Raw genomic sequence first — 14,239 nt, forward strand, 5'->3', positions numbered from 1 at the left:
TAGGCTATTCTGGGCTCAAGGAAAATAACTGACCCATCCTTAATTAGAGCACCTAGGACTGCCTGCCTATTTCTGAACCTTGGCTTTCACATCTGAAAACCAAACAAAATCAGTCAAAAGAACCCTTGACCTGTGGCCCACCCGGTAGATGCTCAACACAGACACATGGAATGTGGAATGAAAGAGCAAAGAGAAACCCCAGGGGATGGGGAAGCACTGGAAGGGAAAATCATTCACCAGCAAATGAGAACATAATTATGAGGAGCTTGAATCATTTCTTTTAGGGAAGAGTGCCAGCCACCTCCTCCAAGAGGAAAACTCTAAAGGGTCAGGGCTCAGGGAAATCAAATGATCTATACCATCCCTCAGTCCCTCCAACATTCAGTCCATCCATCTACCCACCCACCCACCCAGTTACCCACTCACCTGCTGCTTATCCATCCATCCATCCATCCATCCACCTATGCATGCATGCATCCATCCATCCACTCACCCATTTACCCACTCACCTGCTGCTCACCCATCCATCCATCCACCTATGCATCCATCCATCCATCCATCCACCCACCCATCCACTCATCCATTCACCCATCCACCCACATATCTACCCAGCCATCCATTTATTCACCTCTCCATCCATCCATTTGCCCACCCACCTACCCATCCATTCATCCATCCATCCATCCACCCACCCATCTACCCACGCATCCACCCACCCATTCTATCTATCCAGCCACCCATTTATCCACTCATCTACCCATCCACTTATATCCATCCACCCTTCCATCCATCCATCCACCCATCCATCCACCTACCCATTTATCCATCCACATGCTCATCCATCCATCCATCCATCCATCCATCCTTCCAGCAATTTATCATCCACTCACTGATTCATTTTTACAGCAAATGCTTATGAATGGGGATGGGTGGGTGATGGTTGCTTTTTCTGCAGCCTCCCTAGGCCAGTTGTCCCTTCCAAAGAATCACAAGGGCATGGGAGAAGGTCCTGGCTGATCATGTCAGGGACAGGAAACTACTCACGTTTCACTGTTTCTTGGGGCGGGAGTGGGGGTGGGGGCATTGGGACCCCCTTGGGGCCTCCTAATATCCTGCGAGTCCCCACCTCCAGGGCCAGAAACTGCCTGCCCCTGCTCCCCCCACGCCCAGGTGCGGCGGGCAGCACACTCCCTAGAGCCAGGACCACTAGTTCGGTCAAATCCGGGGCGGGCCATTCAAACAGCTAAGGGAGGCGTCTCCTAGTGCGCCTTTTCCTGAGTCATCTCTGCACGTGTTTGCCCCTTTTTTCTTCGCTGCTTGCCGCTAAGTGTTCCTGGAACCAATTTGATACGGGAGAATTAAGGCTGAAACCTCGGAGGAGCAACCACTTTTGAAGTGACTTCGCAGCGTGCGTTAGGTGCGGACTAGGTGGCCGCGGCGGGAGTGTGCGGGAGCCTGAGTCCACGCGCGCGGCTGAGAACCGCCGGGACCGCACGTGGGCGCCGCGCACTTCCCCCGCTTCCCAGGTGGGCGCGGGCAGCCAGCCCACCTCCCGTCCGGCCCCGGGGATGCGCGCCCTCCTCTCCGCGCTGGGACTGCTGTTCCTGGGGGCGCTCCGAGCCTTTCCACAGGTAAGCGGGTGACGCGCGCCTGGGGAGGCGCCGGCCGTCCAGAGCCCGGACAGTGTGGGGTGCGTGGGACGCAAGGGAGGACACTCCTCATTCCGTTCCCTGCCCAGCTGGGGTGAGGGGGTGCGGGTGACAAGCAGGGACACCGGAATATGCAAGCACCCACAGGTGGGAGGCTGGCTGAAGGGCTAGAGGGGGGCGCCTCCTCCGCACCCCCCGAAGGCTGGGACTGATTCATTCATTCAGTATGAACTGGACCGAGCGCACTGCCATACGCGGGAGGCGCTTTTTGTCCCGACTACCTGCTGGCCTGTCGGGGTCCTGGGCAGATCAGGTGAGGCCGTGGGGGTCGTGGGCAGGCCAGGTGGACCCCCCTTTGCCATGGGAGGTTGGTCGTCCGCGCTCTACCCTGCTGTGTGCGCGGTCCCCTGTTTGCCCCCTCCCTAACCTGGTCACTGGCTGGAGGGTCAAGAGAGGGAGGGGGAGTTGGCTGTGCGTGAGAGTGGGGTGAGGGAGCAGGACCACCCGGATTAGCTTCCCCAACCCGCGTCCGGCAAAGCAACATTGTGGATTGAATTAGCTGGAGCACGTGGTGGGCATTTGCCCCTGGAAGAAGGTCAGTGGTGGGGCTGAAGTCTATTGTGGGTTGCCTCAGAATTGAGTTTGAGGACTGCTTCAGGAAAACTGAGCACGTACCAGTGGCCAGCGCCAAATTAATCACTGCGGGGAGAACTCAAAGTAACCAGGTGTGTCTCACTGAGCCCAGGGGCTGCCTGAGAGAGAGGCCCTCAGCTGACCCAGGACCCCGGTGGACCCCTGCATAGAACCATAGTAGGTGTGAGTGGATGTCTGCTGAATGACACAGAGGGAAAGGAAGGAGCAGGCTGTTGGTCCAGCAGTGGGTCGCCCTTGGGGAGAGGGAGGACCCAGTTCCCCTTTAAGCCTAGAGGAAGAGAGGAATCCATGCTATGGATCAGTTCTAGTCATCTGAACCTTAGGCAGTGGGAGGAGAGTGGCGGAGTGGGCTTTAGGCAGGAGGGAGGATCTATGCAGCAAAGGGGACAGCCAGGTGCCCCCTTCCATCTCCCATGGGCAATGTGAGGCGTTGCCCCTTCCCCCCGAGAGGGCAGGGGGGACAAAGCCCTAGCTAGAGACGTCCTGTCCCAGCTCTGCAAGCACCTGGGGGAAGGTAAGAGTTTGGGGTGCCAAGGTCTTGGGGAGATAAAGGAAAGGAAGGGATGTGAGAGGGGCTTGGGGGGCTTTGCTGGTTTGGCGGCTGAAGCTCATGTACTTCCTTTTTGTAGAGTGAAGCCCCCTCCACTTTTTTATGTTAGAGACAGGGTCTCACTGTTGTCCAGGCTGGAGGGCCATCATAACTCATTGCAGCCTGAACTCCTATACCCACCTTTTTTTTTTTTTTTGAGATGGAGTCTCACTCTTGTTGCCCATGCTGGAGTGCAATGGCTCCATCTCGGCTTGCTGCAACCTCTGCCTCCTGGAGTCAAGTGATTCTCCTGCCTCAGCCTCCCAAGTAGCTGGGATTACAGGCATGCGCCACCACACCTGGCTAATTTTTGTATTTTTAGTAAAGACGAGGTTTTACCATGTTGGTCAGGCTGGTCTTGAACTCCTGACCTCAAGTGATCCTCCCGTCTCAGCCTCCCAAAGTGCTGAGATTACAGGCATGAGCCACCACATCTGGCCTCCCGTACTCATTTTAAAATAAAAATACTATATATTTAATTGCACAAGGAATATGCAAATATATCCTCAAAGCAAAACAATAAACGCTACAGATAAAGCCAAGTCTTTTGAAACCTCCTCATCCTGATCCCTTCAAAGATGTAACCACCGTAATTGATTTGGTGTGTTTCCTTTGCAGACCTTTATAAATGCATGTCTATATTTATATTGTTTTTATAGACATATATAGAGTTTTCCATATACTATACCCTACAGTACATATGGTTCTTCATTTGGCTTTATAATGTCTATGAGGCATCTTGGTGAGCTTTCCATGCTGAAACTTACACATCCTCTGCCTATCTTTTAAAATGCTATGTGGTCTTTTACCAAATGGGATGTTTCATAGTTTATTTATGTCCTGGATGGATGGGTGCTAAGGTTGCCACCACTATTCTTTCTTTCTTTGTTCGCTATTACAGGGCACAGCCCCATATGGATGCTTTTGGAAATAAATGTCTGTGATTCTTTCCTAGACAAGAGACTGACAAGAGAATACTGAGGTTGCAGGGTGAAAATGCATTCAAATTAAAAGACACCACCGAACTGCCTTCCAGGGTGGCTGGACAATTTACCCTCCTGTTAGCAGGCCAAGAGAGTAGCAACTTTCCCACATCCTAACCGACATTTGATCTTATCAGCATTTTAATTTTTCTCAATGTGATTAGTGAAAAGGGTTATATCCTTGTTGCCTTAATTTGCATTTCTCACCTACCGGGGAAGCTGAGCGTCTCTCTGGGCTCAGGCACTAGGTCATTTCTTCGCAGGACTCAGGGGGTCTTTGTGGAAGGGGCTACCTGCCCAACACAGTACTCCTTTTTACCCCTCAAGCCTTCTCCCACTTCTGTTTTTTTCAGTAAAGGTTCAGGAAGCTCATTATGTTAAAAAAAAAAAATCCCAAATTAGGGTTTGAATTTCCTTGAGTTTAAAATTCTTTTTTTTTTTTTTTTTTTTTTTTTTTTTATGAAGTCTCCCTCAGCTGCCCAGGCTGGAGTGCAGTGGCACGATCTTGGCTCACTGCAGCCACCCTCTCCAGGGTTCAAGCGATTCTACCGTCTCAGCCTCCCGAGTAGCTAGGATTACAGGCACTTGCCATCACGCCTGGCTAATTTTCGTTTTTTAGTAGAGACAGGGTTTCATCATGTCGGTCAGGCTGGTCTTGAACTCCTCTGCCCCCCTCAGCATCCCAAAGTGCTGGGATTACAGGAGTGAGCCACTGCCCCCAGCCTAAATTTTTATTTATTTATTTTTATTTTTTGGGACAGTCTCACTTTGTCTCCCAGGCTGGAGTGCAGTGGCGCGATCTCAGCTCACTGCAACCTCTGCCTCCTGGGTTCAAGTGATTCTCCTGCCTCAGCCTCCCGAGTGGCTGGGATTATAGGCATCTGCCACCACACCCAGCTAATTTTTGTATTTTTAGTAGAGATGGGGTTTCATCATGTTGTTCAGGCTGGTCTCGACCTTCTGGCCTCAAGTGATCCTCCCGCCTCAGCATCCTAAAATGTTGGAATTACAGGCGTGAGCCACCGTGCCCATCCTGAAATTCTTTTTTCATCTCTATTTGATTTTTCCCAAGACTCTATCATTTTTCGCCTGGTATTCTGAGGCAGGAATGCTTTCTTGCTAGCTGTCACCATCTGAGAGCTAGCCTCTGATGCTTCATGTCACTGTCTTGTCCAATTGTGTTTTTTGCAGTCTGACCCAGGGTTAACTGGTGCATATCCGCAGAGAAAAATTTTTCCCCAATAGCTCCATCCTTTTCATCCAGGCACCATGGGGTGGGGTTGAGGGGTGGGGGAAGCCCCGGCCTTCTTGCGAACTCAGTAGACTTAGAATTCCCCCAACATCATGTTCCTTGCCAGAGCTAAGGCTAAACAAGCCTTCCTCCCACATCCACGTACCCCCAATTCCAGCCAGATGTAAGCAGCTTTGTTCTGAGTTAGTGTGCAGGCTGGGACCAGGAAGGTTCTCATGAATGATCTTAGCGGGGGCCGGGCGCGGTGGCTCACACCTGTAATCCCAGCACTTTGGGAGGCCACGGTGGGCTGGCAGATTACTTCGAGACCAGCCTAGTCAACATGGTGAGACCCCCTCTCTACTAAAAATACAAAAATTAGCTGGGTGTGGTGGCAGGCGCCTGTAATCCCAGCTACTCAGGAGGCTGAGGCAGGAGAATCACTTGAACCCAGAAGGCGGAGGTTGCAGTGAGCCTGCACTCCCGCCTGGGTGACAGTGCGACTGGGTTTCCAAAAAATAAAAATAAAAAATCAAATAAAGGAATTTTAGTTGGGGTGATAGAAAAGCTCTATGTGTGACTCCTCCACCTAGCAATTTAACTTAAAAAGCTTAGCTAGTTACCCCACAGAGTGGAGTGCTAATGGAATTTCAGGGAGTGACAAGAGGGCAGGAGAGATTTTCTGGTTTTGTTTTGCAAAGGGGACATTTCCAGAGCTGCTCAAATCCTGCAGGGAGGCAGGACGAGGGGACCTGGAGAGGAGGGGACCGTGAAGGGGTGGAAGGAAGGCCTGGTTTGTCTTAATCGAAGCCCTTCCCGAGGCAGCACAAGCGCTCTGGGGACAGGGAGTCGTGTTACTCAGCCTGAGAGCAGTGAGTGCCGGAAGGAGGGGCGTTTACTGTAAGTTTCTGCTTCTGCTCCCACTCATATCTGACTTCGACTTGTTTCTTGAGCAGATTGTGATTCATTCTAAGGTTTGCATACTCCCTCATCACCCTTCTTCACATCATGACAATCATCAGAAGGAAAATGGGGCTGAAGGATGATTGTGTCTGGGCCGGGGGAGTCCGGGAGGCTCGAGGGTCCTTGGCGATGACGGTAGATCAGCCCGGCCTTGGCTAGCTTGTCCCGCCAGTGTGCTGACGCTGGGGGTGGCCCATCTGGGATGATGGTCCTCATTTCACAGACAAGAATTCAATGCGGACGCCCAGAGGAGGGGAGAGTCTTGCCCACAGTTACAGGACCGGTTGGGGTAGCGCCCACCTAAGCCACAGACTAGACACGTAGAATGTCAAAAAAAAAAAAAAAAAAGGCAGCTCTGGGCCACACCAGTTCTCCACTTCTCTCTCTCCCCTCCCAGGTCCGCCCTGGGGATACTGGGGTGGGGGTGGGGGACCTCCTTCCGGTATCTACGGTTGAAAACCACTGGGCATTCTCGTGGCCTCGCTGGTGGGGAGGGACTTTTTATACATGGCTCAGTCTAGTTACTCCCTGCATGCTTAAGTCCTTGGGTGACATTGATGCAAGTATTCGTGCATGCATGCATTCAGCAGATCTGAAATGAGCAGCTGTTCTGGGTCAGGCACGGCTCCAGGGACTTTCATTCGGCCTCTGCTTGTATGCCCCCCATGACAGGATGCTTGCTCTGTGCCGAGGCAGCTCACGCCATCCTGGGTTAGCTTTGGCATTTAGACGATCTTCACGATACACTGAAATCTGTTTCTTTCTTTTTTTTTTTTTTTTTTTTGAGATGGAGTCTCTCTCTGTTGCCCAGGCTAGAGTGCAGTGGCGTGATCACGGCTCACTACAACCTCCACCTCCTGGGTTCAAGCAATTTTCCTGCCTCAGCCTCCCAAGTAACTGGGACTACAGGCATGCACCACCATGCCTGGCTAATTTTTTGTATTTTTAGTAGAGATGGGGTTTCACCATGCTGGCCAGGCTAGTCTCGAACTCCTGACCTCATGATCCACCCGCCTCCGCCTTTCAAAGTGTTGGGATTACAGGCATGAGCCACTGCGCCTGGCCTTTTTTTTTTTTTGAGAAGATGGAGTTTCGCTCTTGTTGCCCAGGCTGGAGTGCAATGGTGCCGTCTTGGTTCACTGCAACCTCTGCTTCCCAGGTTCAAGTGATTTTCTTGCCTCAGCCTCCATAAGTAGCTGGGATTACAGGTGCATGCCATCACGCCTGGCTAATTTTTGTATTTTTAGCAGAGACAGAATTTCACCATGTTAGCCAGGCTGGTCTCAAACTCCTGACCTCAGGTGACCCACCCGCCTCAGCCTCCCAAAGTGCTGGGAATACAGGCGTGAGCCACTATGCCTTGCCTGAAATCTAGTTTTGAAAATGAGTCACCTCCGTGTTCCTCAGAAGTGCCTCTGGTGATGTGAAGACTGTGACCTTGGGTCCCCGGAGTCTCTCAGCCACTCACACACCTGTCCTCCAACATTTATTCCTCATGTATCATGAGCTCAAGGCTCCTCATCTGCCTGTTCTCTTCAATTCATTCATTCCACAAACATTTATTGAGCACCTTCTGCATGCCAGGGAGTACTCTGGGTGCTGCACGTTCATCCATGCACCGTACAGCCAGGTCTCTGCTCCGGGGAACTGACTTTCCACAGGGGTGACAGTCAACAGACTGCTGCTAGCTGCAATGAGAGGATTAGAATGCTGCAGTGGGAGAGAGATGGGCGGCTCCCTAAGATGGGGAAAACAGGACTTGCAGAGGGTAACACACACACGGAATGAAAAGAGGGAGGAAGCCAGTGGGAGGTTAGTAGAAGAGCATCCAGGCCCAGGGGGTAAAAGCCCCAAGAGGCTGGAGGAACAGGAAGGAGGCCGGTGTGGCTGGAGGGAAGTGAGTGAAGACGGGTGGTTAGGAGCAGGTGGCAGGAAAGTTGGTAGATCGTGCAGACCTTTGTGGACTGTGGTCAGGCTTTTGGCAGGGGAGTGATACTGCATGATATATTTCAAGTTCCCTCTGTCTGCTGTGGGGGCTGGGAGGTGGGGGGAGCAGGCAGGATGGGAGCAGGAAGCCAGGTCATTGCAGTGATCCAGGGGAGGGGTGAGCAGAGGTGGGAATGTACATTTTCTTCTTCTTCTTTTTTTTTTTTTTTGAGACAGGGTCTTGCTCAGTCACCCAGGCTGGAGTGCAGTGGTGCGATCTCGGCTAGCTGCAAGCTCCGCCTCCCAGGTTCACGCCGTTCTCCCGCCTCAGCCTCCCAAGTAGCTGGGACTACAGGCACCTGCCACCACGCCTGGCTAATTTTGTTTTTGTATTTTTAGTAGAGACGGGGTTTCACCGTCCTAGCCAGGAGGGTCTCGATCTCCTGACCTTGTGATCCGCCTGCCTATGTAGAGACAGGGTCTCGCTATGTTGCCCAGTTTGGTCTCAAACTCCCAGGGCTCAGGTGATCCTCCTGCCTCTGCCTCCTATGTGCTGGGATTACAGGCATGAGCCACTGTGCCCAGCTGGAATGTGCTTTCAAGCTAGAATTAAGCAGACCTCATGGATGGGTCTGCAGGGAGCACAGAGGGCAGGAGGGAAATCAGGGATCCCATCCATATTTGGGAGCTCAGTGTCTGGCTGCAGGGAGGTGTCATTTTGGGATGTGGAAAAAAACAAGTGAAGGATGGAACAGGTGTTTTGGAGAAAAGTTCTAGTTTGCCCATGCTCAAGTACAAGTAGGGGTTGGGTGTTGAAGTATGGAGCCATCTATAGAGTCCAAGCCGCTGATGTGGATCTCTGGGTACCAGAGTCCACTGTAGAATTCCTGGTGCCACCTGGGTCAGAGACCACTCCCCAGTAGACTCACCTTACTTCTATTTTTTTTTTTTTTTTTTGAGACGGAGTCTCGCTCTGTCGCCCAGGCTAGAGTGCAGTGACCGGATCTCAGCTCACTGCAAGCTCCGCCTCCCGGGTTTACACCATTCTCCTGCCTCAGCCTCCCAAGTAGCTGGGACTACAGGTGCCCACCACCTCGCCCGGCTAGTTTTTTGTATTTTTTTTAGTAGAGATGGGGTTTCACTGTGTTAGCCAGCATAGTCTCGATCTCCTGACCTCATGATCTGCCCGTCTCGGCCTCCCAAAGTGCTGGGATTACAGGCTTGAGCCACTGTGCCTGGCCACCTTACTTCTATTAACCTAGCCCAAGATCCCCCTTTTTTGGCCTCCACATTATCCTGTTCATTCATTCCAACCCAAGCATAGGCTCTTTTATTCATCCTGGTTACAGTATATGTTTGTTTTCTGCTGCTGCTATAACAAATTAGCACACATTTGGTGGCTTAGAACAACATGAAGGTATTGTCTTATAGCCCTGGTGGTCAAAAGTCTATGACAAGTCTGTAATTCCAGCACTTTGGGAGGCTGAGGTGGGCAGATGCTTGGGGCCAGGAGTTTGAGAGCAGCCTGGCCCACATGGCAAAACCCTGTCCCTGCTAAAAATCCAAAAATGAGCTGGGCGTGGTGGTACGTGCCTGTAGTCCCAGCTGCTTGGGAGGTTGAGGCACAATAATTGCTTGAACCTGGGAGGCAGAGGTTGCAGTTTGCCGAGATCCCACCACTGCACTCCAGCCTGGGTGACAGAGCAAGATCCTGTCTCAAAAAAAGAAAAAAAGTCTATGATAAGGCAGTGGAGCTATGGTTTTCTTCTGGATATGCTGTGGCAAAATGTTTCCTTGCCTTTTTTCAGCTCTAGACGCTGCCTGTGTTCCTTGGCCCCTGGCCCTGCATCACTCCGAACTGTCCTTCCGTCCTCACATTTCCTCTCTCTCTCTCTTTTTTTTTTTTTTTTTTTTTTGAGATGGAGTCTCGCCCTGTTGCCCAGGCTGGAGTGCAGTGGTGTGATCTTGGCTCACTGCAACCTCCACCTCCTGGGTTCAAGTGATTCTCCTGCCTCAGCCTCCCTAGTAGCTGGAACTACAGGCACCCACCACCACACCCGGCTAATTTTTGTATTTTTAGTACAGACGGGTTTCACCATGTTAGCCAGGCTGGCCTCGAACTCCTGGCCTCAAGTGATCCATCCGCCTTGGCCTCCCAAAGTGCTGGGATTACAAGCACTCGCCACCATGCCAGCTAATTTTTGTATTTTTACTAGAGATGGGGTTTCACCATGTTGGCCAAGATGGTTTCGAACTCCTGACCTCAAGTAATCCACCCGTTTCGGCCTCCCAGAGTGCTGGGATTAGAAGCATGAGCCACCTTTGAGAGTAGGGTATTTGGTTAAAGGTATGAACTTTTTTGTCAGCCTGTCAGGGTAATCCCTTACTTCTGACACTAGCTGGTGACCTTGAGCAAGTTAAGTTACCTCTGTGTGCCTCGGTTTCCCCATCTATAAAATGGGCTAATAACAGTAGCTACCTTGTATTGTAGGGCTGGTGTAAGGATGACAGGAGTTAATATGTGCCAAGGGCTGAGAGCAGCTCCTGGACACAGTAAGTGCTGTGTAAATAAAGGTGAGCCTTATTAGGTGCCTGTTGTATGCTGGGCATTGTGGATACAGCCTTGGAGATGAACCAGTTCCAGTCCTTGCCCTCGATGGGTGGCAGTGTGGGAAGGGGAAGACAGAGGAGAGGGTGGCCAGTGCTGTGTCGGGGACTGTCTGGGGCCTGTGGGAGTCCAGAGGAGCCCATCTTCACTTTCACCTGGGTCAGTGGGGGATGGAGCCTCCAGAGTTTGCAGTGACGAGGCTCTGCACCACAGATGGTGCCATTGTCCTCGCCAGCTTTGCCCAGGGCTCTGGAGGCAGCAGAAGGGGTCAGAGGTCAAACAGCACATCAGCGCCCATGGTTGGGGCAAGCCTGGGGCCTGCTTTGGAAGCCCCACCCAGCAGGCTCCCCTTGGGTTCTTGGGTCCTCCAGGGAGCTGAGAACTCCTGGAGGCGTCACCCACCGCTTCATTTCAGCAATTAACTTTCCTGATGGCCTGCTGCCTGCCAGGTATGGTTCCTGGTCTCAGGGAGTGCACAGGTAGTGTGGCCTCCGCACAGTCTCCTGAAATTGTTCCAACCTGCCGAGACCAGGAAACTCCTAAACCCCACCTTCACCTTCCCAGCCAGGGCAGGCACCCTTCCCGCTCTTGAGTCAGGTGAGGGAGGCCAGGATGCAGCGGCCAGGCCAAGAGTTCTCTCTCTCCAAACGGTCTGGGGGGCATGTGCCCCGCCCCTTCCCCACACACAGTCTAGGAGAGGAAGGTGGGCAAGGACACACACCAGGCTGGACGCAAAGGCTCACGCCTGTATTCCCAGCACTTTGGGAGGCCGAGGCAGGAGGATCTTATGAGCCCAGGAGTTTGAGAACAGCCTGGGCAACAAACAATGAGCTGGGCATGGTGGTACGCACCTGTGGTCCCAGCACCTCAGGAGGCTGAGGTGAGAGGATCACTTGAGCCCCGGAGGTCAAGGCTGTAGTGAGCTGTGTTCATGATCGCAGACTGCACTCCAGCCTGGGTGACCGCGAGGCCCTGTCTTAAAAACAAACAAACAAACAAACAAAAAGTAAATACACAAGCCCCTTCTGAGCAAGTGGCCTGAGGCTGGCACAGGAACCCAAGGCGCCTCCAAGAGGATCAAAAAGTTGAATACTCCCGGGGAGCTGGGCCCCGTTTCCTTTTTCTTCAAGTCCACTACATTTTCCTCCCTCCCTCCCTTCCCTCTCTTCTTTGTCTCTTTCCTTTCTTCCTTTCTTCCTTTCCTTTCCTTTTCTTTCCTTTCCTTTTCCTTTTCCTTTCCTTTTTCTTTTTTTTTTTGACAGAGTCTCGCTCTGTCACCCAGGCTGGAGTGCAGTGGTGAGATCGTGGCTCAGTGCAACCCCCACCTCCCGGGTTCAAGCGATTCTCCTGCCTCAGGCTCCCGAGTAACTGGGACTACAGGCACTCACCACCACACCTGGTTAATTTTCATGTATTTTCACTAGAGGTGGGGTTTCACCATGGTGGCCAAGCTGGTCTCAAACGCCTCACCTCAAATAATCTGCCTGCCTCGGCCTCCCAAAGGGCTGCGACTTCAGGTGGGGGCCATCGCGCCTGGCCCACTACATTTTTCTTTGTAGCTGCCATCGTCCCGTGGTGGCTGTTGCTGCCTGGGAACGTACTTCAGGGCTGGGTGGGTTTTACCCCGTCTGAGGTGTAGCTAAGGATGCAGCTCTAACACTTGCTTCGGCCCTGGAACCTTCAGGATCCCTGCAGTCTGAACAATTGGCTCATGGAGCTGGCATGGGATTTCTGTGGGGCAGGAGGGATTTCTCGGTGGGAAGGGAGGATCAAGCAGTTTGCTAAATTCGGACTCAAGATGTGATCTTGGTAAAATGGACTCGCTCTCCTCCATCCTGTCCACCTCCCCACCACATGAATGGTCCTGAAACCCTTTAATGCTTCCCTAGTGCCAAAGGCAACATTTCCCAGTCACTTTCTGGCAATGGCAGTTCTGAGAAAAAAAGGTTCTATGGCCAACGAAGTTTGAGAAACATTGCAGATTTTTCTGACTAGCCCCCATAACCTTCCTTGGAGAATCAGAGAGTAAGAAAGCAATCAAAGGCTCTGAGAGGCCCCGTGATCTAAAATGGATATCTCTCAAATGGACTCCAGTGATTTTGTTTGTTTATTTATTTGTGAGACAGGGTCTCACTCTGTCACCCAGGCTGGAGTGCAGTGTTGCAATCGTAGTTCACTGTAACCTCAAATTCCTGGACTCAAACAATCCTGCCACCTTAGTTCCTTGAGTAGCTGGGACTACAGGCACGTGCCACCATGCCCAGCTAATTAAATTTTTTTAATTTTTTAAATTTTTGGGCCGGGCACAGTGGCTCATGCCTGTAATCCCAGCACTTTGGGAGGCCGAGGCAGGTGGATCACTTGAGGTTATGGGTTTGAGACATGCTGAAACCCCATCTTTACTAAAAATACAAAACTTAGCCAGGTGTGGCGGCACATGCCTGTAATCCCAGCTACTTAGGAGGCTGAGGCAGGAGAATTGCTTGAACCTGGGAGGCAGAGGTTACTGTGAGCCAAGATTGCACCACTACAGTTCAGCCTGGGTGACAGAGTGAGACTCCGTCTAAAAAAACAATTTTTTTTTTTTTAAAATAAAGACAGGGTCTTGCTATGTTGTTCAGGCTGGTCTTGAACTCCTGGGCTCAAGCAGTCCTCTCACCTTGGCCTCCCAAAGTGCTGGGATTAGAGGTGTGAACCACCGCGCCTGGCCTTGTTCTTTTGCCTGTCATCTGTTACTATCCTGTAGCCCCAGCATTTGATGAAACTTATTTGGGAAGTGACAGTGAAGAGCTTCTGTGCTCATCTCTTTTTCTGACTCCCTGACTCTCTCTTTTGCCTCCCTCTTGCATTTTTAAGTTCCCTTAAATTGCATTGGCTCACCTGGATAATCCAGGGGGAATCTCCCATCTCAAAGTCAGCGGGTTCACAACCTCAACGCCATCTACCACCCCGATTCCCCGTTGCCATGTAGGGTGACGTATATGAGCACATATATGAATATGTCACCCTAGGTCCTGGGGATTAGGAAGTGGTTATCTTTAGGGGGTGCTATTCTGCTGACCACAGACCCCCTCTCATGTCCTCCTTCCATCCCACACGACAATAGGCACCCAGTGAGGATGGTATGATTCTTGCTAACTGACAGAGCAGGAGTGTCACCATCTTGGAGAAGCATCGCCATTTTAAGTTCTCCTTGATTAGAAACCGCCTAAATCCAACCCCAAAACATCAGCCTAATGGCTAATGTCAGCATGACCATAAACCACAAATGACACCTCCAACGAAAAACATTCCAACACTAAGATAAACACCCCTGTCCGACCAGAGACATGCCAGCCCCGAGATAACCTTCCCTCTGACCACAGACATTCCCAGCATGCAGTAAAACTCTCCTCCACACACAAACATTCCTAGCCTGTGATAAGCACCCTCCCAGAACCCTTAAATACCCTTAGTCTGTAAGAGAAAATGCTGCTGACCGAAATTGGCCAGAAGCCCCTCTCAGTTTTATTTTCCAAAATAAACCTGTCTTTGACTGGTAAGCCACTTTTCATGTTTTTTCCTTGTTTCTTCAACTCTTACACAAACATTATTTCAAGATACTTGCCTGTCCCTGAGTTCCTTCCAGCCAGGAAC

The 14,239-nt window shown here is 51.5% G+C and overlaps 1 protein-coding gene across 1 annotated transcript in view; it reads left to right on the top strand.

Annotated features, from left to right (window-relative positions):
• The first annotated feature begins 1,347 nt into the window (after positions 1-1,347).
• The window catches only part of TNFRSF8 (TNF receptor superfamily member 8), a 79,706-nt gene continuing 66,814 nt past the window's right edge, over positions 1,348-14,239 (top strand). The window contains exon 1 of the mRNA XM_025403602.1: positions 1,348-1,631. Coding sequence (XP_025259387.1) covers positions 1,569-1,631 — 63 coding nt within the window. The 5' untranslated portion in view covers positions 1,348-1,568. The remainder of the gene's footprint in view (positions 1,632-14,239) is intronic.

Source organism: Theropithecus gelada, chromosome 1, assembly GCF_003255815.1.
Source record: "Theropithecus gelada isolate Dixy chromosome 1, Tgel_1.0, whole genome shotgun sequence".
Taxonomy (NCBI): Eukaryota; Metazoa; Chordata; class Mammalia; order Primates; family Cercopithecidae; genus Theropithecus; species Theropithecus gelada.